The 21,843-nt window shown below is 43.2% G+C and overlaps 1 protein-coding gene across 5 annotated transcripts in view; it reads right to left on the reverse strand.

Moving 5' to 3' along the window:
* C2H8orf34 (chromosome 2 C8orf34 homolog) overlaps window positions 1–13,578 on the reverse strand; it is a 281,523-nt gene extending 267,945 nt beyond the window's left edge. For 4 of the 5 annotated variants that reach the window (XM_045002944.1, XM_045002945.1, XM_045002943.1 and 1 more), the window contains exon 1: window positions 10,875–11,471. In XM_045002944.1, coding sequence (XP_044858879.1) covers window positions 10,875–10,943 — 69 coding nt within the window. In that variant the 5' untranslated portion in view covers window positions 10,944–11,471. Of the gene's footprint in view, window positions 1–10,874; window positions 11,472–13,488 lie in introns of those variants that run through there. The other variant, XM_045002946.1, reaches the window with a different exon arrangement.
* Window positions 13,579–21,843: the final 8,265 nt, after the last annotated feature.

Raw genomic sequence — 21,843 nt, forward strand, 5'->3', positions numbered from 1 at the left:
TTATTAGTAGTATTAGTATTATTAGTACCCTTCCAGCCTAAAATAGCAGCAGAGCCTCCTTGAACAACTAAAAACTCCTTCTGGCTCTCCCCTCTGAATCCCCAAACTGTGTTCAAAATAAAGACCAAAGATTGAGCATTGGCTGGATTTTCTTAGGGTTTCTTCTGCAGCAAAGGCAGACTTTGAAATGCACAAACTAGAAATGCTCCTGGCTGAAATTCTGGTTAAACAGCTGCTGCCCAGCAACTAGTGCAACCCAAATCATGACATTAGTGCTAGGATAAGCCATTGGCTGCTTTGGCTCATATGCCTCTTCCCATGTATTCCAGTCTCACTCCACTAGTTGCCTGCCTGGATACAGTGACAGAAACATTGTTACAAAGAAAACAAACTCACGTGCCTTTATATTTTAAAGTAATTAGCCACTGAAGCAATGTACCTAGGGTTCTCTCTCGCTGCCCATTGTTAAATCAAGATGGGATGTTTTTCTAGAAGCCCTGCGCTAGGAATGATTTGGGGGGAAGTCTCTAGGCTGGTCTAGAGGAGGGCAGATGAGATTCTCTCTCTTTGATCCCTTCTGGCCTTGGAATCTGCATTATTCTGATTTCACCACTTCCTGGGGGGTCGGACACATGGAGAGGGTCTGATCTTCGTGGGGGAAAGCAAGAATTACCCTGATGCCCAGCATGCAGGCAGAGCTGGGGCTATGGACTAAAAGGCGATCACATGGAGTCACATTGCAGCTTCCTCTGCTTTCCCGACACCTGTGGAATGCAACAAGCACTGAGCTCCAGGTTCCCTTTCAACACAAAGGGGAGGGGGCAACCCCAACCTCTCCACATACAGCTGCTGATCACAGCAATCACATATGTCAATTAAGTTTCACATCTCTAGCAAAGGGGTGATCACAGTGGTGCAGAGTCATACCAGAGAGGGATTTCTGCGAGTCCAATGGATGTGAAATCAGCTGCACACTAACACTGATGGCTCCCGTCCCCAAAGGGCCCCCGCCAGTCTGTGCTGGTATCCGGAGGACAGAGCGGGGGAGGGGGCAGAAAAGAGCAGGATGGGCAGGGGCACCTTTGGAGCCTGGGCCTGGTGCCAGGGTGAGCCTGGTACTGAACTGAGACAGTAAAACTCTTTAAGGCATCCAGGTTGGGTTAGTAGAAGTTTACTTGTTTATATTATTTGGAATCTCTCTCAAGCTCTGAGTGTACAGGAAGTTCCTTTGGGATAGCCATGAGATAGACACTGACTGTGTCTGACATTCTTTCTGAAGAACATATCACACTAAACTTCTCTGTGTTTGACCTTTGACAGACTAGCTGATAACCACTCCCTTGAAATCCATTAAGAGTTTGGAAAAATCTACAAGCCTGGTTGTGGGGCTGAACAGCCTGATTTTTCTGCAGGAGACATCTCTCACCCACTAGTGCCTCATCATGTCATGGCAACTCCATGTGGAAAACCATCAGAGTTTCAAATTCGCTTTGTAAGGTTTTCCCAATTAGAATGAGGTCTGAACCAAGATGATTGCCAGGGATTGCCACACCAGTGGACAAAAGAAACGAAAAAAGATAAAAGGTAGGAAAAACAGACAGGTTAGATATAGCAGCAGGACAGAAGAGAAATTAATGAAAAGAGACAGATAAATTGGAAATGAACAATAAAGAACATGAAAAGCAAGAAAACAGAGGGGAGAGAGGAATAGGAAAGACCCATGAAAAGCAAACAGAAGAATTGAGAAAAATAGAGAAGAACAGTGAAGGAGAAAAACATGTGGAAAAGGAGAAAGAGGTAGGAAACAGACAGATGTTGTACCTTGCATTCCAAGGAACCAGAAAAAGGTACAAGGTGCAAGTTAAAGTAGGACTTGACCTACTTTAACTTCTACCATCTTATGCCTGCTAATAGTTGCTTTTCCTTACTACAGTCCTCTCTCCTTGCTTCTTTAGACTCAAAAGATGAAATCTTGGATTTCACCCAGAACTTTTACACTCAAACTTAGTGATTCTCAAAAGTTTTCAGCATGTGTGTAACTTATCCTTACTAGCCTGACAGGCATTGTCTATGTGTATCCTGCTGCCGCACACTAAAAGTTTTTTATTGCATGTTTCAAAGTGGGGTAGATCAAAGCACAATAGGGGACTTTTAGTGCATGGCAGCAGGATGCCCAGCTTGCCACCCACTAACTGTTTGTATAGACAAGCCCTAAGCAGACAATCTGAAAAAACACGTCTGCAATTTATACTAAAGGCATGGTTACAAACTTCACTGGGAAATATTTATATGCCAGCAATTGAGTTAGATAAATGCAACTTGAATGAGGGGATGTTGCATGAAAGTTTTGTGAGGCCTTTAAGAAGCCAACTGCAGAGGTAGAACAGGCTTAACGCTGACACTCAGCATATCAGGGCCACCCTGTAAAGCAGGTCCGAGATAATGGGGACAGCTAAATAAATATCGGCTTATATAAACTGGAAGTACTTTCTACTTTATAAGTTATAGGTTAACTAGGTTACATAGGACTATAATATTACTAGTATTAATATTTTATGACTCAAATATAATAGATATGCAATAATGAAGATGAAAAAACTTGTGAAAGCAGGGCTCTTTGTAATTAATATGTAAACTAAGAACTGTGTATTTTCCTGGGAGGAAAAAATAAAAATTAAAAACAAATCAAGATAATTATAAAAGGGGACATCATAAATCCCTCTAATGTTCATCTCACAAGGAATTTTTTTTAATCGCTTCCAAGTCCAAACAAAACAACTTCAGCATTTAAACACAACAGGGTAGATTTTCAAAGGCGCAATTGCCCTTTGTGCTTTGAAAATCTCCCCCAATGTAAATGTCATGGATTATTTAGTCAATATGCCCTCACTAAGCAACACGGGAGACTAACTGGTCCAGGGACAAGCTATGTTTTAAAAAGATAAAAGGAACAGGTCCTTTAGAAAACTACACCCTGGATCATACAGCATTGTCCTATGCTTAAAAGGATATGGGCATAATATTATGTAGAGCTTTTAAAAACACTGTTATTGACTGTTTTAGGAGTGGATTCACAAAAACGTAAGCATGTGAGAAACTCTGCATGCAAATAGTTCCATGGGGCTGTAGTTAGGGACAGTAGTTACTGAGACATTTAATCCTTTCAGGATCAGGCCAGGTCAGTTCTCCATTGCTAAGAATTAAAGTTTTGAAAAGTGTTTTTTAATAAGAGCCAAGATGCTGCTGGTACTCTTTTTCCAATTTTTTTTTCTGTTTTTTCTTTTCTTTCTTTTTTTTTTTAAAGAAAAAACGTACACAATACTGTATTGCTTTTTTACACAGAAAATAAGGGGAAAAGCTCATATTTTGAGCTTGCCAACCCTGACAATAATACTTTACAGTTTTCTGATGACTTGATTAGTATTTAAAGGAAGGACAAGTCCGCCTAGTTACAAGTTAAGGCCCTAATCGTACAATTGGATCTACATGGGCAGGACCTCAATGTATGCAGAGCATACATTGACTTCAGTGGAGCTCTTTGTGGGTGCAGATCCGCTTGTATTAGGGTTGCCAACTTTCTAATTGCACAAAACCGAACACCCCTATCCTGCCTTTCCCCAAGGCTCCGCTCCTGCCCCACCTCTTCCCACAGCCCTGCCCCTTCCCCAAGGCCCTGTCCACACTCACTCCGTCTCCCCTCCCACCACTGCTCGCATTCCCCTACCCTCACTCACTTTCACTGGGGTGGGGCAGGGGGTTGGGGTGCAGGAGGGGGCTCCAGACTGGGGCCTAGGGATTCGGAGTGCAGGACAGAGCTCAGGGCTGGGACAGGCGGTTGGGGTGCAAGCTCTGCGGTGGGGCCAGGGATGAGTGGTTTGGAGTGCAGGAGGGGGCTCAGTGCTGGGGCAGGGGGTTGAGGTGCAGGAAGGGGTGCTGGGTGCAGGCTCCAGGAGGGAGTTTGGGTCCAGGAGGGTGCTCAGGGCTGGGATATGGGAGGGGGTGAGGGCTCCAGCTGGGGGTGTGGGCTCTGGGATGAGTCCAGAGATGACGGGGTTGGAGTGCAGGAGGTGGCTCAGGGCTGAGGCAAGGGGTTAGGGTGCAGGAGAGGGTGCAGGCTCAGGACTGGGGAAGGAGATTGGGGTGCAAACTCTGGTAGGGAGTTAGGGTGAAGGAGTGGGTTCCGAACTGGGGTAGGGGTGCGGGCTCTGGCCTGGCAGCGCTTACCTTAGGCATCTCCCAGTCAGTGGGACATGGAGGCTAAGGCAGACTCCCTGCCTGCCCTAGGTCAGCGCAGCTCCCAGAAGTCGCTGCCATGTCTGGCCCCTAGGTGGAGGGGCAAGATAGCTCTGCGTGCTGCCTGCACCCGCAGGCACGAACCCTGCAGCTCCCATTAGCCTCAGTTCCTGGCCAACAGGAGCTGTGGAGCCGGCACTGGGGAGCGGGGGCAGCATGCAGAGCTTCCCTGATTGCCCCTCCATCTAGGAGCCACAGGGACATTCTGGCTGCTTCCAGGAGCTGCACAGAGCCTGGACAGGCAGGGAGCCTGCATTAGCCCCGCTGCGCCACCAATGGGACTTTTAATGGCCCAGTCAGCAGTGCTGACTGGAGCCACCAGGGTCCCTTTTCGACCACGTGTTCTGGTCTAAAACTGGATGCCTGGCAACCCTAGCTCATGTGGATCAAATTGCAGCCTCCAGGCCTCTCCACATCCTAACCAGCCATTGTGGCAGACAAAGTGGAAAAAAATATTGCAAATCAATGCTTCAAAAATATAAAACAGATTTTTTTAAACTTAAATTGGATTTTTTAAATTAAATATAGATTTTCTAAAAATAAACCTATTTAAAATAACATAGGTTGTCATAATTCCAAATGTAAAGGTCTAAACTAATTATAAATCGATTCAAATTGTTTACATTAAATTAAAAAAATTATTAAGAACATATTTGCTGCCAAATTTTAAAGAAAGTCAAACCACTGAACTGCTGGAAGTCACTGGCTAAGCACTCGGATCGAGAGTCTGAAGTATTAAACCAATTTTTGACAGCAGTAGCCTATTCTGCAGGTTCAGACAGAATATTTTCGTAATTTTAGTTTATTCAACAAGTTCAGTTCAATAACTCATTCATTTAAAGTTAAGAAACCAATTGGGAGTTGAAAAGTTTAAAAATCAGAAGAGTTTGTTTTGCCTCTTCCAATCTATGAATAAAAACTAAGTCTGAGAAGATGAGATCTACTAGTTCTAAAGTATTAAAGGACATGGTGACCAGAACAAATCATCTCAATTCACTAACTATAGAGAATATCTTCCTTTGTTTAATAAAATCGGTTAGTTTTAAATGTAAAACACGTTTTGTATGTATCCAGCATATCTAAGGACATTTAATAAAATAAAATAAATAAAAGGCTGTTTTTGTTCATTTACACTGAATTTGAATTTCCATCCAAGTACAGCTTGCCACTAATCACAAGTAAAAAATTAATCTAGTAAGTAAGAACTGCATCAGTCACCATTTTCTAACATAACCAATAAGCGTAAATATTAAGTATCTGAATAAATGTAAATTAAGCTATGTAGGTATAGTGTATCCTCTTCGTTGGCAAAAAGAAACACCAAATTTAGTGTAAAGGCTATATTTAGTGCAAATGAACACATTTTAATGGTTAGCAACCAATGAGAATCCCCTTTTATTTAGGAAAAACAAGTAAAAAAATAAAATTGAAAATATGATTTAAATCAGGGTTTGCTGCTTGCCGATTGAAATTGTGATTAAAATCAGTGATTTAAATTCCTTTGATTTAAACCAAACCATCTTGCAATAATGCCTAAAGACCCAACTAAAATCAGACTCCATTGTGGTAGGAGCTGTAGAAACACAGTGAGGGACAGAAGAGCATGCAGTCTAAGTAGACAAGACAGACAAGTGGTTTGGAAAGGAAATAGAAGCACAGAGAAGTAGAGCAGCTCAAACCACACAGCAGGACATCAGTGACAGAGCCAGGAATAGAAGTCAGGTCTCCTGATTCTCTGTCCAGTAGACTCCATTTGCTTCTCCCTCCCCTCCACCCCCTTGGTCTCCTTTTTAATTCCCTATACTTTTTTTCAGTATTCCTCCAAACTAATTTTAAGTTCCTCCTTATTTTGGCTAACTCCTTCCTTCTAAACTTTTTCCTGTTATTGGGAATCAGAAGAAAAATGTTTTCTCGAGTTTCTTATTTGTTTCTGGTTCTCTTCCTCTCCTTGTTTTCCCTTTTCTTTCAGTATTTTTACTTCACCGCATAGAAAAAATAATCTGTGTAAAAAGTGATAATTTTGTTTCTTTATTTGTTACCATGTTTCCTTTTCTTTGTGTCTCTTCTCTTTCCTCCATACTGGTAAGTCTCCTCTTGCTCACATTCTGTGTTTTATTCCCCAAATCTCTTTCCAATCTGTTCTCCTCTACATACTAGGCTGAACTGTACCTTACAGGCACTACTATAAATTGGGTACATTGTCCAAGCCATTGTAGCAGGATGGCTGGGGTTTTGTACTGACCATCCTGTTGACAGGGGCTGGAACCCTGGTAGGAGACTAATTGATTCCCACTGACTCACTGTGGCAAGGATGGCTTATTAACTCTACTGTGGAGATAAGGAAGGTGTGAGTAGCCTTCTCAGGAGAGGAATCTAAAACTGAAATTTTAGCAAAGGGTAACACACTCAAACATTTTCCACTTCAGTTATTACACCTGTGACATTCAAGTAAAATATTCCATCCCCCTGGAAACATTGAGACAACATATGATTGTTACAATATAAAGATTTCCCAAACAACTGCAACTTTACTGACCCCCATGTACACCATGTGTTGCTATTGTTGAAGTTGAATACCATAAGAGCTGGTGTTCAGATCTGGCGTTCAGATCTGGCCACTACTAATACAGTACAAAAGGGAGAATAATGGGCAGAAATGGAGACAACAGGTACAGGATAATACAGGACAGAAAGGAGGATAGTTACACTGTCATACACAAACCATCAGTAATTGGCACCTTTGGTCAGTACGGTTTGTCCTGACCAACAGTTTCAACCACCAGACTAACATGCAAGGGAACTACTGGTCATTAAAACAAAAATATTGTTTGGCATTTCAGACATCAACTTGTTATGCCAGTACGATTGTGTCTCGAGTTCAAAATGCTGTTTTCTACAGAGTACTGCTCATTTACCTACACAGGTGGACACATTTCTGTTTATTCTCTTCCATCCCTGGCTTTCTTCACTTCAATTCACTGTTTCTCTATCCATTCCGCGTGGCACCCTTCCATTCACACACTATTAATCAGCAATACGTAAGCACTTCCTTAAAGCTTCTGCCTTGAACCATGTATGGTGGTAGTTTGACAGTAATAGTCATGACCTGCTGACCAAATATAACCTTTACTAAGCTCCATCTAACTTCACCCTGTACTGACTGGGCACCATGGAGTTTGTACACATTACAAAGGACAATTGTCCATGCCAATTGGTGACTAATTAACATCAGGAATGGAAACAGCTCCATGTCTAGTCGGCAGTGGAGTGCCCCAAGGCTCGGTCCTGGGGCCAGTTTTGTTCAATATCTTCATTAAATGATCTGGAGGATGGCGTGCATTGCACCCTCAGCAAGTTTGCAGATCACACTAAACTGGGAGGAGAGGTAGATACCCTGGAGGGTAGGGATAGAATACCCAGTGACCTAGACATATTAGAGGATTGGGCCAAAAGAAATCTAATGATTTTCAACGAGGACAAATGCAGAGTCCTGCACTTAGGATGGAAGAATCTCATGCACTTGTACAGACTAGGGACCGAATGGCTAGGCAGCAGTTCTGCAGAAAAGGACCTAGGGGTTACAGTGGACAAGAAGCTGGATATGAGTCAACTGTCTGCCCTTGTTGCCAAGAAGGCTAATGGCATTTTGGGCTGTATAAGTAGGGGCATTCCCAACAGATCAAGGGACGTGATCATTCCCCTCTATTTGGCACTGGTGAGGCCTCATCTGGAGTACTGTGTCCAGTTTTGGGCCCCACACTACAAGAAGGATGTGGCAGAACTGGAAAGAGTCCAGCGGAGGGCAACAAAAATGATTAGGGGTCTGGAGCACATGACTTATGAGGAGAGGCTGAGGGAACTGGGATTGTTTAGTCTGCAGAAGAGAAAAAAGAAGGGGGATTTGATAGCTGCTTTCAACTACCTGAAAGGGGGTTCCAAAGAGATGGATCTAGACTGTTCTCAGTGGTAGCAGATGACAGAAAAAGGAGTATGGTCTCAAGTTGCAGTGGGAGAGGTTTATTTTGGATATTAGAAAAAAACTTTTTCACTAGGAGCGGGGTGAAGCACTGGAATGGGTTACCTAGGGAGGTGGTGGAATCTCCTTCCATAGAGGTTTTTAAGATCAGGCTTGATGAAGCCTTGGCTGGGATGATTTAATTGAGAATTGGTCCTGCTTTGAGCAGGGGGTTTTACTAGATGACCTCCTGAGGTCCCTTCCAACCCTGATATTCTATGAAATGGGATAAAGAACCCAAAAAGAATATGAAAAGGATTTTACCCACCTTTCACTGAAACCCAAGTATCTGTTTCATTTTATACCATGACAAAACCTGTAGGCATGACAAACTATACAATATTATTCAATTTAACTGATTGTGTGTACATTGTGTTCCCAATATACTATATCTTTCTATATAACAACAAGTGTAGTTACATTATTAGCTTGATCCTGTGGTCTTTGAGTAAGACAAATTCCCACTGACTTCAAAGGTGCTTTCCTCGACTAAGGATGTCAGGATCAAACCAGGAAAAATTAGTAAAGTCCAGTGAAGAGCAACAAAATTGATTAAACATCTAGAAAACATGACTTATGAGAGAAGATTGAAAAAAAAATGAGGTTTGTTTAGTCTGGAGAAGAAAAGACTGAGGGGGATATAACAACAGTTTTTGAGTACATAAAAGGTTGTTTTTTCTCCCCCTTCCTTGTACCAATTCTTGTTAACCTCTGAGGATAGGACAAAAAGAAATGGGCTTAAATTGCAGCAAGGGTGGCTTAGGTTGGACATTAGGAAAAACTTCCTGTCAGAGTGGTTGAGTATTGTAATAAATTGCCTAGGAAGGTTTTTTAATCTCTGTCATTGGATATTTTTAAGAGCAGGCTAAACAAACACCTGTCAGGGGTGGTCTAGATAATACTTAGTCCTGCCTTGAGTGCAGGGGACTGGACTAAACCTCCCAAGATCCCTTCAAGTCCTATGATTCTATAAAATTCACATCACCTGCAAAAAACAGGAGCAGCCAGGCTTTATCTGGCTGAAGTGCCAGGAGCCTCTTTGGGTAAAAAGGCACACACTTATTTTATGGACTAGAAAACACATTGATATCAGATAGGGTGTTTTGTTTTTTTATTTTAGTGTACAAAAGGCAGGTCTATTAGTGAAAAGTCAAAAGAGGAGACAAATTAGTCATTTTTTCATGATAGTTGCCAAACAACCATGTTTATGAAAATCTAACATTTCATTAACATCAAAAAGGGGAAAGTTTGGTTTTGATAAAAATATCTAGAAATACCTAAATTGGTCCATTCCTTAGTATCTACTTTGAATTTTAGGGTTTGAAGATGCCTCCTAACATGGAGAGGCAGAATTCACCAAACTATTTTTTCCAGGTAAGTAACACTAACAGGTGACTCAGATGTAATAAGATTGGTAAAGGATAAGGAAAATAATGAAAAACAGACATGTATGTCTCACAATAGTACTATATATGATCATACGCACAGTTAGGTTTTGTAGATCTTGTTCATATTAAAGCAAAATACTGCATGTAGCCTGTGGTCAAGTGTTTTATTGCAAATACCCATGTAAAATACAGCAAAGAATCCTGTGGCACCTTATAGACTATTAGTCTGTTAGTCTATAAGGTGCCACAGGATTCTTTGCTGCTTCTACAGAACCAGACTAACACGGCTACCCCTCTGATACATGTAAAATACATCATTTTTCAGGGTGCTGGAACAATTTGTATAAGGAGGATGCTGAGAGCCATTGAACCAAACTGTAAACCCTGTATATGATGGAAACCACTTCAAGCCAGGGGGTGGGGCAGCACCTATGTTATTCCTTAAGGACTTTCAACAGGCATATGCAAATTTGGTAAGTATTGTGTTCCCAGCCCAGTGCAGTGATTTTCCTGTAAATACACATTTATTTCTCGCTATGTTGAATTTCTTTCTAACCCATCAGGAGTTGTTCCATCCTCCTGCCTCCCCTAGGTCTTCCCATAGCCTCTACGTTTCGCCCTGAAGCACCGGGGCGCCCAGGGGAGTATTCCCATGGGGCGGCTCTGTGTGTGTGTCAGCACAGGTCGCGCTGGCCGCTGCCCAGCGAGCCCTTCCCAGCGCTCCCATGGAAATGACAGGGACGCTTCTCAGGCCGGGCGGGGCAAAGTCACTCGCTCTCCCCTCGCCCTAGCAACGCACAGGACGCTTCCCCGCTCCGTTCACACACAGACCGGGGCGGGCGGCTGCCCACGCCCCAAGGGCTGCGGAACCAGGGCGGCTTCCCCCGACAGTGGCCAAGCTGGGGGCGTGCGCTCTGCGTGCGGGGAATCCCTGCGCGTGAGGGGGCGGCGTCCCCTGCGTGTCCGGGAGAGCAGGGCCAGGCGGGTGAGGGTGCAGGTGCGGGGTGCGGTGCGGGGGGGGGAAAGAGGGCGCAAGGCGCGCGCCTGCAGCCCGTGGAATCGCGTGACGTTTCACGGGTGGGTCACACACGAGCTCTCACCTGCTGTGCCCCGGCAGCCCAACCCCTCCCCCCGCCCAGGTAGCCGGGGCTGCCTTCGCGCCCCCCTCCCCGCCTCACCTCGAACAGGGGCCCGATCCTGTTCTTCTCCAGGTAGGCTTGGATCCTGGTTTGCCGATGCGCCGCCATCAGGAGCCGAGCTGCCGAGGCGGGGGCCCGGCTCACCCTCCCGCAGGCGCGGGGCTCTCAGGCGGCGGGAGCGGGAAGGGCCCCGCGCGGGGAGACGAAAGCCCAAGTCCCAGGGACGGAGCCAAGTCCGGTAATGGGGGCGCGCCGGGCGGGGCGGGGCGGAGCGGAGCGCGGCTGCCCTCAGGCAGCGGCTGAGGCGAGGGACTGGCCGGAGCCGGGCACGAGGAGAAGGGAGCGGCGCCGGCGTGTGTCTGGGTTCGCTCCTTGGTTACCGGAGCAGCCGCTCCGCTTCCCCGGCCGCCGCGCTCGCCTAGCCCAGCTGCCTCCCTAGCGACAGCGCAGCCCGCGGTGCCGCCGCTGCTGCTCCCCCAGCGCCGCTGGCTGCGCGGGGGCGGGCCGGCTCTTCGGCTGCCGCTCGCACATACGGGACCAAAGCCCGCAGCCTCCCGCTCCGTGCCGGGCTCCCCCGCTGCCAGCGCCTGGCTGCTAGCGCGACACACGGTAACTCGCTTCCCCGCTGACTGAAGTTTCCTGGTGAGCTGAGGGAAACTGACTCTGCTCAGCAGCCACGATTAATATCCAGGCGAGGTGGGGGCTGTACAAACAATCCTCACACCCCTCATTTGCATATTGATTGAAAAGAAACAGATCAAACTTCTGCTAGGGGGAGAGAGGCTAGTAAATGATTTGTTTGGCACATGCGCCATGGGGGGTGGGGGGAAGAGATGCGGGGTGTATCCAATTCTTCCCCTTCCTTCCTCGTTTTATTCTGCCTCAAATTATTTTCTTTGTAATGATGACGTTCCCAGCTGTCTATGTGCTGAGGGCACTGTTCATGGTAATAAAACAATTTAAAATACATATAGATCTTCCCTGCTACCAGTTACCTGAACCCCAGTAACCAAGGGCACTCATCCAAATCCCATTAATGTCAACATAAAATTCACCTGGTTTTAGAGGAAGCTGGATTAGGGTCGAAACCAAGAAAACAGTACTTATTCTTTCTGAACCTCTTCACCTGATCTGGAAGCAGAATCATAACCATCCTTCTTCCCTTCAAAAAATAACATTTTAACAAAACACAGTTTTCAAGATTAAGGATTCCATGCTTTTATTCATCAGCAGGAATTAGTTCTGCTGTCAGAATTCACCATCTAATTTTGAACTATTTTAACAACAAATGTTCCCTTTTTATTTTAAATTCTCCTACAAGAAAAAACAAAGAGCTATGAAGTGTGTGCCCAGTTATGCTGAACATTCAGCATATCTGCTGAATCAGGCTTTCTAGTCCATTGCACCACCAGAGCAGGAAAGACTCAAATGTCCAACAAATTCAAGAGCAAAAGATGCTCCCAATTCAAATTTTCTTTGAGAGGAAGGTGAATTTTGAATAATGAGTTCTGGTCCCACATTTATTGACTACTATTTATATTGCTGTTCACTTCAAAGACTTGTCCCGTGCTGTAGAAGGAGGTCGGCTATCAGCACCTTTTATGAATACATCTTATACTGCACCCTTTTTGCATTAGTGCAGCAGTGGGCGTGATGCCCCCTGTGTATCTGTGAGTTCAGAGAGTCATTGTGCACAGTGTTCTTTGCTGAGGCACAATCGTTTTCACCACTGATATCCAAAACTAGCAGCACACGGATTTTATTTTCTAAAATAGCCACCAGTGATATAGGGTCTTTCTACATTAGGATTCTGAGATTTTTAGTTCTTGTTGGCACTCAAGCCTTCAATATTCATATCAGCCCATATTTTGGGGGGGAATTGTGTTCCAATTAGAATGCATGGCATCGCTAGAATAGTTTTAGTGCCAAATTATTCTAACCAGCCCAGTGAGGATGAAGACCAGTGGTGCAGAATCAACATAGAGGCTCCTACTCCACCTAAGTGTAAGAAAAAAAAGGGGCATGGATGTACTTTTATAGCCTCTTGTGGCCAATACAGCTGGCATAAATTACAGCAGTCCTTAGGCTGCTCTAACAGCGCACAGGGACCTGGCTGCACAAAGCATCAATAGGATCAGCAAAGTACTGCTGCTCCATAAAGCTCAGAAGAGAGGAGTGTAAGAAAGTGCACTGGCAACAATTCAAATAAAATAACAGCTGTAATAAAGATTTTAAAGTAGGCTAACCCATCTAATCTAGGCTTGTACACCCCTCCAGAATTGCACTTTGTGCAATTTAGCTGCACCCCAAGATCTAGCCCTCAGTTTTATACATCTTTTTGTTTACTTATGTCTCTTGCTATTTTGTCTCTTATTTCTCTCTCCCCCACCATTAATTCACCCTCAGCTGTAAACTAGTCTTTAGACTTTCCAGTTCAGTATCCCAGTTGACAGAGCTATTGTAACACAACCAGGAGGGATCATCACCAAGGACAGAGCCCAGGGCCTACAGCACCAAAAGCACAACTACTATCTTTGTAAACTAAAGCATCCTATGATATCATGGAACAACTTTCTTAGCTGTAAGTAGCAGACTCATAGCCTGTATGTGGACCAGACTCTACAGGGAGACATAATCACAGATATTTCCTTACCAAGAGCCTGAAAGTTACTATCCAGAGTGGACCGCATGTTATTATTTTCTGGCTGAAAGTTTCTCACAGCTCTCTAATGGAAAGCTTGCCTGCTGCTGAAGTGTAGGAGTACAGGTATTTCCTACAGAGTGTGGGAACAAGAAGCTTCAGTGTTAGCACATTTTTTCACTTTATCCCACAGAGCTCAAACAATACAGTCATCAGCTGTTTGGTATAAGCAGCATTAAGATCTCTAAAAATAAGTCACTGCAATTTGTAAATGAGCACAGAAATTTGGCTGTGTGTGTGTCTGTTTCAGGTGGCTGTTAGGGAAACATTTTAAAAAAGTAAATTTTAAACAAGCTTTTAAAAAACTAAGGACACTAAAATAGCCCCTTTTAAAATTGATTGTCAATTAATTTTAATGAAGCATTACAGATTTTAGAACATGTATAATTTATATTAATTCTACCATTTTGTTTTGTATGAGGACTTGTTTTGTTGAAAAGTAGCCTAGTATACAATATAACAGTCTTTCATTGAGTGCTGTTTTAGATATCTAACAGCAATTTAAAAAAAGCTTATGTTTCTTCATATACAAACAGTATATTTTTAGTGGGAGTGAGATTTGTTATTGAAAGATTATACAGGCTGTGTTTCCTATGTAATAGTCTTCATTGAACTCTAAGAACAAAATGTTTGCAGGAATCCTCATTCAGGGAAGTAGAGAGGTGTAGTACACAGAAAGCGAAAGATATCACTGTTTCCACAAAAAGTAAATAGTGGAAAACAAAAGAAAAAGCTGGGATGCAGACTGAAAAAGTAGAGGTTGTCTCATAACCCCATGACCCTACTCTATTCTATTCAGGTTCTTATACCATGCTCCTCACCTCTGAGCACTCACCAGTAGTGCATTAAGTGATGTGACTAACATCTGTCACGCACTCTGTGTGTGTACTCTCATCCTCTCCCTGGGGGAATAAGTGTATGTAATAGAGTGTCTCCTTTCAATAGGGTGTTTTTTGTTTTGACCCATTTGGTTGCAGGGACTTCCCTGCACAGTTCCAGCTACCATAATAATATTCTATATAATTTCAATGATGTGGCACCTATCTTTCAGTAATAAGTCATTCACTGCATTTCCAACACTAAGAGCCTAATTTTCAAAGATGCTGAACACTTGCCGTTCCTATCAATTTTAGTTGGAGTTGTAGGGGCCAGCTTCTCTGAAAATCAGGCCCTAGATGTAAAAAAAAGTATTCTGCAGAATGAGTGGAACAGGCATTACTTAGCAGAAAAGGAAAATGATGACTCGGCTGTCTGTAAAGATACCCTGTGGGTCACAAACACCAACAATTTCCTTCTCAGCTAAAAGTTGATCCATATGCTCTGCTTGAAGCTTGTTTCCAGATGGCATTTTGAGTGTGAGAGAGACTTCATTACATAAAAGGGAAATATGGAAATGTGGAAATACATATATCACAGAGATACACATAGCTTTGAGACTCCCAATAAGTACTGTATGCTGCAGTTATCAAAAATTTTAACCAGAAATCCCACACTAAAACATCTATAAAGCAATTAGAAAACAAAACAAACATTACTAGAGAGCACATTAAAAGAAATCCAATATTATCAGATTTTTAAAATGTTTTGTAGCCCCCAAATTAGGGTTCACTTTGTCAGGTCTCATTTTTTTCTTTAATATGAAATAATTTTACACAGGAGGATACTCGATAAGCTTATAAAGAACCATTGATACGGAGCCCTCTGTTCCCCCCCACCCCACCCTCCAGGGGCCACAGGGACATGATGCTGGCTGCTTCCGGGAGTGGCGCGGGGCCAGGGCAGGCATGGTGTGGATGCAGTTTATACTGACAAAAACTGTACATTTGCTAGTATAGTTTATTCCAGCTCCCCAGAGCGAAATAAGCAATACCAGCCAAAAGTGCAGTTTGACAGTATAACTGCATCTACGGTAGGGGCTTTTGCCAGCACAGCTTTATTGGTCAGGGATCACACCACTTCACACTTCTAACCAAGATAGCTATGCTGGCAGAAGTTTGTAGCAGACCTGGATTTATAAAGGTGCAAGTATTCTAGCTGGCAGCTGTAGCTCTTATCGTCCTATGTGGATCAGGCAGCCACTAGAGGGGAGGAAAGAGTCACATGCTGGTGTGGATTACATTTGCAAGCTGCTATGTGCAAGAAACCTCAGGCTCAGACCTCCTATAAGCAAGTGCTGTGTCTTTTATCAACTAGCAGTTTCAACTCAGGTTCTATTCCCACAACTTTATGCATGCACATTATGCTTCTATACCAAGGTTACCTTAGAGTCTATATACATGGAAAATGTTTATATTAACTAAATAGCTATTGCCAGTGTTAGAACTGCAAAAGGCACCTCCTCATTAACTTTACTGGTCTATTATTTAGGCCCTGATCTAGCAAGCGTTCTTACATGTATTTAGGTTCACACATGTGTAGTCCCATTGGCTTCAATGATCCCATACATGCTTAAAGATAAGCACATGTTAAAGTACTTTGCTGGATCAGGGCCTTAGCTATATGCTTAGTGCATATAGAAAGTAAAACATTGTCTCCCCTATTTTTAATTATATTCCTTCAATAGCAGGTGTTAATGTTACTCTAGGATTCTCCTAACAAAAGGGGAAACCTCAGAGAGCTAATTAAATTGGTTTTCTGACTGCTTTTAACTGCCAAGGCAGACCCAAGAATCAGTATTGCCAACTCCCAGCATTCAAAAATCATATGTCAGGGCAAAGATTACCATGAGATTAGCTTTACAGTTATGAGGTTTAAAAAATAAGGTAATTTGGGTTCCTTTTGTTATGTTTTGGTTTTAAGCTGTTCACATTTTCAAGTTTTTCTCCGCAGCCATGAGGAAACGTATTTTATTTTAAACAAAAACTGAGATCTCATGTAATTATGGCTGCAGCAGCTGGAGAAAAACATTAAACATTTCAAGCCTGGTGATTTAAAAAAATGAGATGAAAACACTGCTATATCCTCTGCTCTAATCTTAATGGAGTTGAATTTGGAGAAGCTACCCAGGGGCAGCAGTTGGAAGGAACATTTACCAACCTAAAGGTCCTTGTCTTTACCATGTGAAAGCCCACACAGAGAGATGCATTCTGCACTGTGTTCCAAAGGAGGCAAGAGATTAAGTCATCCTGATTTCCTGAAGTAGAAATACATGACGAATACTTTGGGTGGAATCCATAAAGAGACTTAGGCATTGTAAAGCAGAGCATCATGGTGCCTAACTGTTAGGTGTTTAGAAAAGCCACAGGAACAACAGAGCAATTCACAAAGCTGAGTTAGGTGCCTAGGCTCCCTATCTATACAATGAATGGGGAGAGAGAGGCTCCTGAGAATGTGATCCATAAAAGCCAGCATGTTAGGCGGGGAACTGTCCAAGCTAGCCAGTGGGAGACACTGATGTTCTAAACCCATCCCTTTCTCAGAGATAAGCGCCTAAGTCTAGGTTGCAAGGAGGTGCCTAGCTTTGCTAGTGATACACAAATGGGAACCCCTCTTCCGTCTTATGTACCTACGTAGTTTCCTGCGGGAATGAGTAAGGTGCCTGCCTTTCTCCACACACAACATCAGGAGAAGAAGGAGATGGAGGTGCCAGTGCCCACCTGATGTCTAACCACTGGGCTAAAAGTTTACTCACTGGGTTGTGGGCACGGTCATCCCTAGTGGGGTGCGGGGCCCAGGACAGAATGACGTCACTTCCGGGACTGACTGCCCCAGGGTGGGTAGGGGAGGCTAGGGGAGGCAGTTCTTCCCCAAATAGCCAGGTGTGGCCCTGCCCACACTCTGCCCCCACAGGGCTCTGCTTCGGTGGTGCTGCTGGGCTCCAGGGGGCTGAGGCCACGCCGCCCACCTTCCCGAGGAGGCTGAGGCGGCACCACGCGCACTCCCTCTTGGAGCTGGGAGGCTGCAGTGCCACCACCATGCACTCTCCCTCCTGGTGCTCCAAGGCATGTGCTCCCCCTTGGGTGGAAGAGGCGGGGCTAGGGGTAGCCTCCCCCAGCCAGCGGTTCACCCGCTGCCCATGCGGCACCAGCCAATCGCGCCTGCCTGCAGGGTCCCCCTGATATTTGGCTAGCCTTTTCTTTCTGGGGAACTGGTTTGTGGCTGCTCCCCCAAGACTTGGAACGTATCTCGTAATACTATACAGAGGAATCTTATAACTTTACATGCATTGTTGCCCCACATATTTTACCAGGACAATAACAACATAGCATGTTATCAGTTTTCAGATGATACCTCACAAGGCAAACTTCGTACAAAATTTATCTTAGTCCTGTAAAAGAGGTGAACATGGGGGTACAGACTGTCACAGGGGCCCGATCTGGTAGGTGTTCTCAGAGCATGTCTACTGGATCAGGCCTCTTGGGCAAGTTAGGTGGCAAGACAACACCTGCCTTCCCCTGGTTCATGAAGGGCTTTGGGGCTTAAGCAGGAGATAGGCTCCAGATGTCCAGATGGAGGCAGCAGGGAGCATGCCCAAAAACAGAAATGTAAGTACCTAGGGATCTTTTTCTTTGAAAAACTTAGCTGCCAAGTGAGTTTAGGCACCTAAAGTGTTCTGCTGGAGTTTTGTGAATTAAAGCAGGTGACTTAGGCACCTACAAATAGGACTTAGGTGCCTAAAGCAGGGTTTAGGAGCTTTGTGAATTCCACTCCTTGTCCTCAGATAGCTAGAGCTTTTTCCGATTGCTCATAATATTTGAGGAGTGATGTGAAAGTAGAGAAAGTCCTTAAGACAGTCGAGTCTATGTCCATTAAAATCTTTGAAGAAGAGTACCAGGATCTTGGACTGTATTGGTTTGGACATGGTTAGCAGTGTTAAAGCCATATACAAACACACACCTGATTCTTCCTGAGGGGGCAGTATTTGGGTAGGGATTCTTCCCTTAAGGGGCTGTGCCTCTTAGAAAATGCTGGGCACAGGACAATTCCATCCTGACTGATTTGCTTAGTTGGAAAGAGAGAGTGATATTTCTGCCACCTAACTATCTGCTGTTTTAAAGTCCTGCTACCATTTAATTTTATTAAAGTTGCAGCTTATTGCCCTAACATCAGCTGTCTCCCATTGGCAATAGAGAGCATGGCATGCTTAACACGATCTGCCTCACAATAAGACCGTACCTCAGACAGTTAGCAAAAGGGTAATTGAATTTGTCTTCTATCTCAAAATAGGGGGGAAAGCTTGGTTTATAATTAGCGACATGACATCCTTAATAAATTTTTAAAATTAATTTTAACTGATTAATTTTCAAGCTCTAGATAAAACAATTTACATTTCATAAACTGCATTGTCCTAAACAAAAGATTATCTTCTGTAATAAAACTAAAAGGATTTGGACAGTAGGTTACTTATGTGCTTGATTTCCTGTGTCTGAATTATTAATAAGAGATGTAGGGAGTTGTTTTGTTGGGAATTTTTTCATGCAAATAGAGGAATATATTGTTTACTTCATAAAAATACTTCAGATTTAATCCTGCTCTTAGATAGAGATTCCTATCTATCTGGTCATTTTAAATTTCTGTCCATCCACTATTTAGTTCAAAACTCTAAGTACAGAAAATAATTAGAATTATCAACCACATACAAAGGTGTTAAAGCAAGAAAAGTTAGGCCCCAATCATGGTAATACTTACTCAAGTTTAAATCAAAAGGACTATAGACATGGATAAAGCACATGTGTAAATGTTTCAAAGATCAAGGCCTTGGTGTTGCAATAACTATTGACCGACCCTCTCTAACTCTGTTTGCAATGTATTTGTGCAAACAAATTGGATTGTGGCTGTTCTATTATAACTGAGTTTATGGAATGGATTTTGAATTGTTCATACTATGGTAAATTTTTATGCCAAGTGTAGATAGGAGTTGTATGCTATTTCAAATGTGTTTAGAATTATATTGTAATTGTTTCCCCCTGATCCATTATAGTCAGTCAGCATAGGGAATGTTTTTCTTGCACTGTATCTTTAGAACGGGGGTTCTCAAACTGGGGGTCAGGACCCCTCAGGGGGTCACGAGATTACGGGGGGGAAGGGGGTCGCACACGGTCAGCCTCCACTCCAAACCCTGCTTTGCCTCCTGCATTTATAATGGTGTTAAATATATAAAAAGTGTTTTTAATTTATAAGGCTGTTGTACTCAGAGGCTTGCTATGTGAAAGGGATCACTAGTACAAAAGTTTAAGAACCACGGCTTTAGAATCAGAGATAACTGAGAGATAAGCATTATTAAACAAGTTAGAGAAAGAAGGGCTGTAATATTTATGAACAGTACTGCATTATCAGATATAAGCAAAGGAAAGATTTTTACATTTGTTTGACTTTTGGTAGTGATAAAGCTAATGGTAAAGGTGAGAAATAACTGAAGAAAGGAGCAGCAGGGGATACTCATGAAGGTGAATGAACACACGGCTTTTTTGATGACAAATGCAAAATGTGAAGCAGCATTTAAGGAAGCACAGTGACACAAGTGATGGAATAGTCTTGGAAGAGAAAACAATAAGAGTGACTGGTTAACTTTAAGGAGAATGGTGGGAAGGAATCTTGCTGAACAGATTAAGGCACTGAAAGAAATGGAAAGGATTACAGACCAGAAAGAAATGAAGAACTGAGCTTATTAGAAGATGATTGTCAGAGGCACTGTCCCATGCTGCACTGTCAATTTGTCACCATGACAGGGGAAAAAGATAAGGGATTTGTTTACTTGGGGCTGTGGTTAAGAGCAATGAGAAAAGGAAAGGTGAGCCGACTCCACAGATAGCGAAGGGATGTGGATTTCATCTAGTGGACCTGGTCTTGCTCCCTTAAGTAAGTGGGAGCAGGATGAGATATATATCTACATATAAATGGCAAAAGTAAAAGAAGGACCCCAGGCTCTGAAGAAAGGTTTAAGAAACTCCTGCATGTGTTGGAAAATAGAAATAAACTGATGTCAGATTTGTTGCTGGCTAAGATCAAAGGCTATGGCACTGAACTGGATTATAGGGCTAAAATAAATGAGGGAATTATTAAGTGGGTCTGTTTGAGGTGAAAGAAGTATATTATGGGAGAAGTATACCACATATTAACTGCATCTCTATATGTCAGTTGCTAATACTGAGCCATAGGTAATATTTATTAGATTATATGCATTAGTGATTGGCAAGCCTCAGAAGATTTAGCAGTTCAGTGTGAATAATCATCCACAAGCACAAGGTCAATTGGATAAAAAATAAGCCCCTCCACAACAACCAGCCCTCAGGACTATTAAAGACTCTGTACTCCCTTGTTCCACTTCCCCATATGAACTACACCATATAAACTTTCCCCTTGCACTCCCTACTCACTTACTCAATATGTTTTAGTGCAGAGAAAGGAATCAGAGTTTAAATTAGGTTCTTATATTCAAGACCTACTTTGCTCATTCCTAACTGGGATGGTGTATCTGAAAGTGCAACATATGAGTGAAAAAATAAAGAGAAGTGCAAGTTGCTGAGATTTTTGTTTTCAATGTCCATTCACCTCACACAGAACAATCTGCCTGAGCACTTTCAGTGATCTCAGCACTTTTAATCAGATCCCTCCCTTTTCTTATCCCACTTGAGCAAACATTGACTATTCAATTCTTCAGGAATACCTCCTGCAGGAAACAAGTTTCTCTTTCTGGTACAAATCTTAACTCTAATGGCTGTTTTCCCATATCTAGTTAAGGTTTTGTGTCTTCCTTTTACTACTTCTACTGCAACACTCTTTTCGTCATCTTCTATTTTCTCCCACTTAGCTTTCTTGTTTATAGGATAGGCTTTAGGGCCCCCCATACCCTTAATCTCTCTACCCCAAATGCCAAGCAGTGTACACAGAAGCCACAATTCCATACGGAAATTAGGGAATACAAACTTGGGTACTAAAAGGCTGGAATTCTTATTCTTTTTACTCCAGGCTTTGTTTGTTTTGCCTTCCCAGTCTTCTTTGTCTGCATACAGTAACAGCCTTTCCCTGCCACTGGAACATTGCTAATAAATGTATCTTGCAAATGTATCTTGCTTAGGGACACAAATCGGATTTCCTGGCACAAACTCCCTCTGGCTTCAGTAGGAGTTTGCCTGACTGAAGCTAAGTAAAAAGTGAGTAGCTCAAAATTTCATCCTTTGACTCCACCTGTGCTGAAATTATTCTTCATGTCTTGATCTTGTGCTAGCATAGTAACTCCTCCTGTTACAGTCTAATTCCTCAAATACTTACTTTCAGGGTTTTAATAAGGTTGTCGCCACACTGCAATCACTGAGGGAAGCAGGACCATACCACAGATGCCCTTCATTATCATCTTCAGCTTCCATT

This window comes from Mauremys mutica, chromosome 2 (genome assembly GCF_020497125.1).
Source record: "Mauremys mutica isolate MM-2020 ecotype Southern chromosome 2, ASM2049712v1, whole genome shotgun sequence".
Taxonomy (NCBI): Eukaryota; Metazoa; Chordata; order Testudines; family Geoemydidae; genus Mauremys; species Mauremys mutica.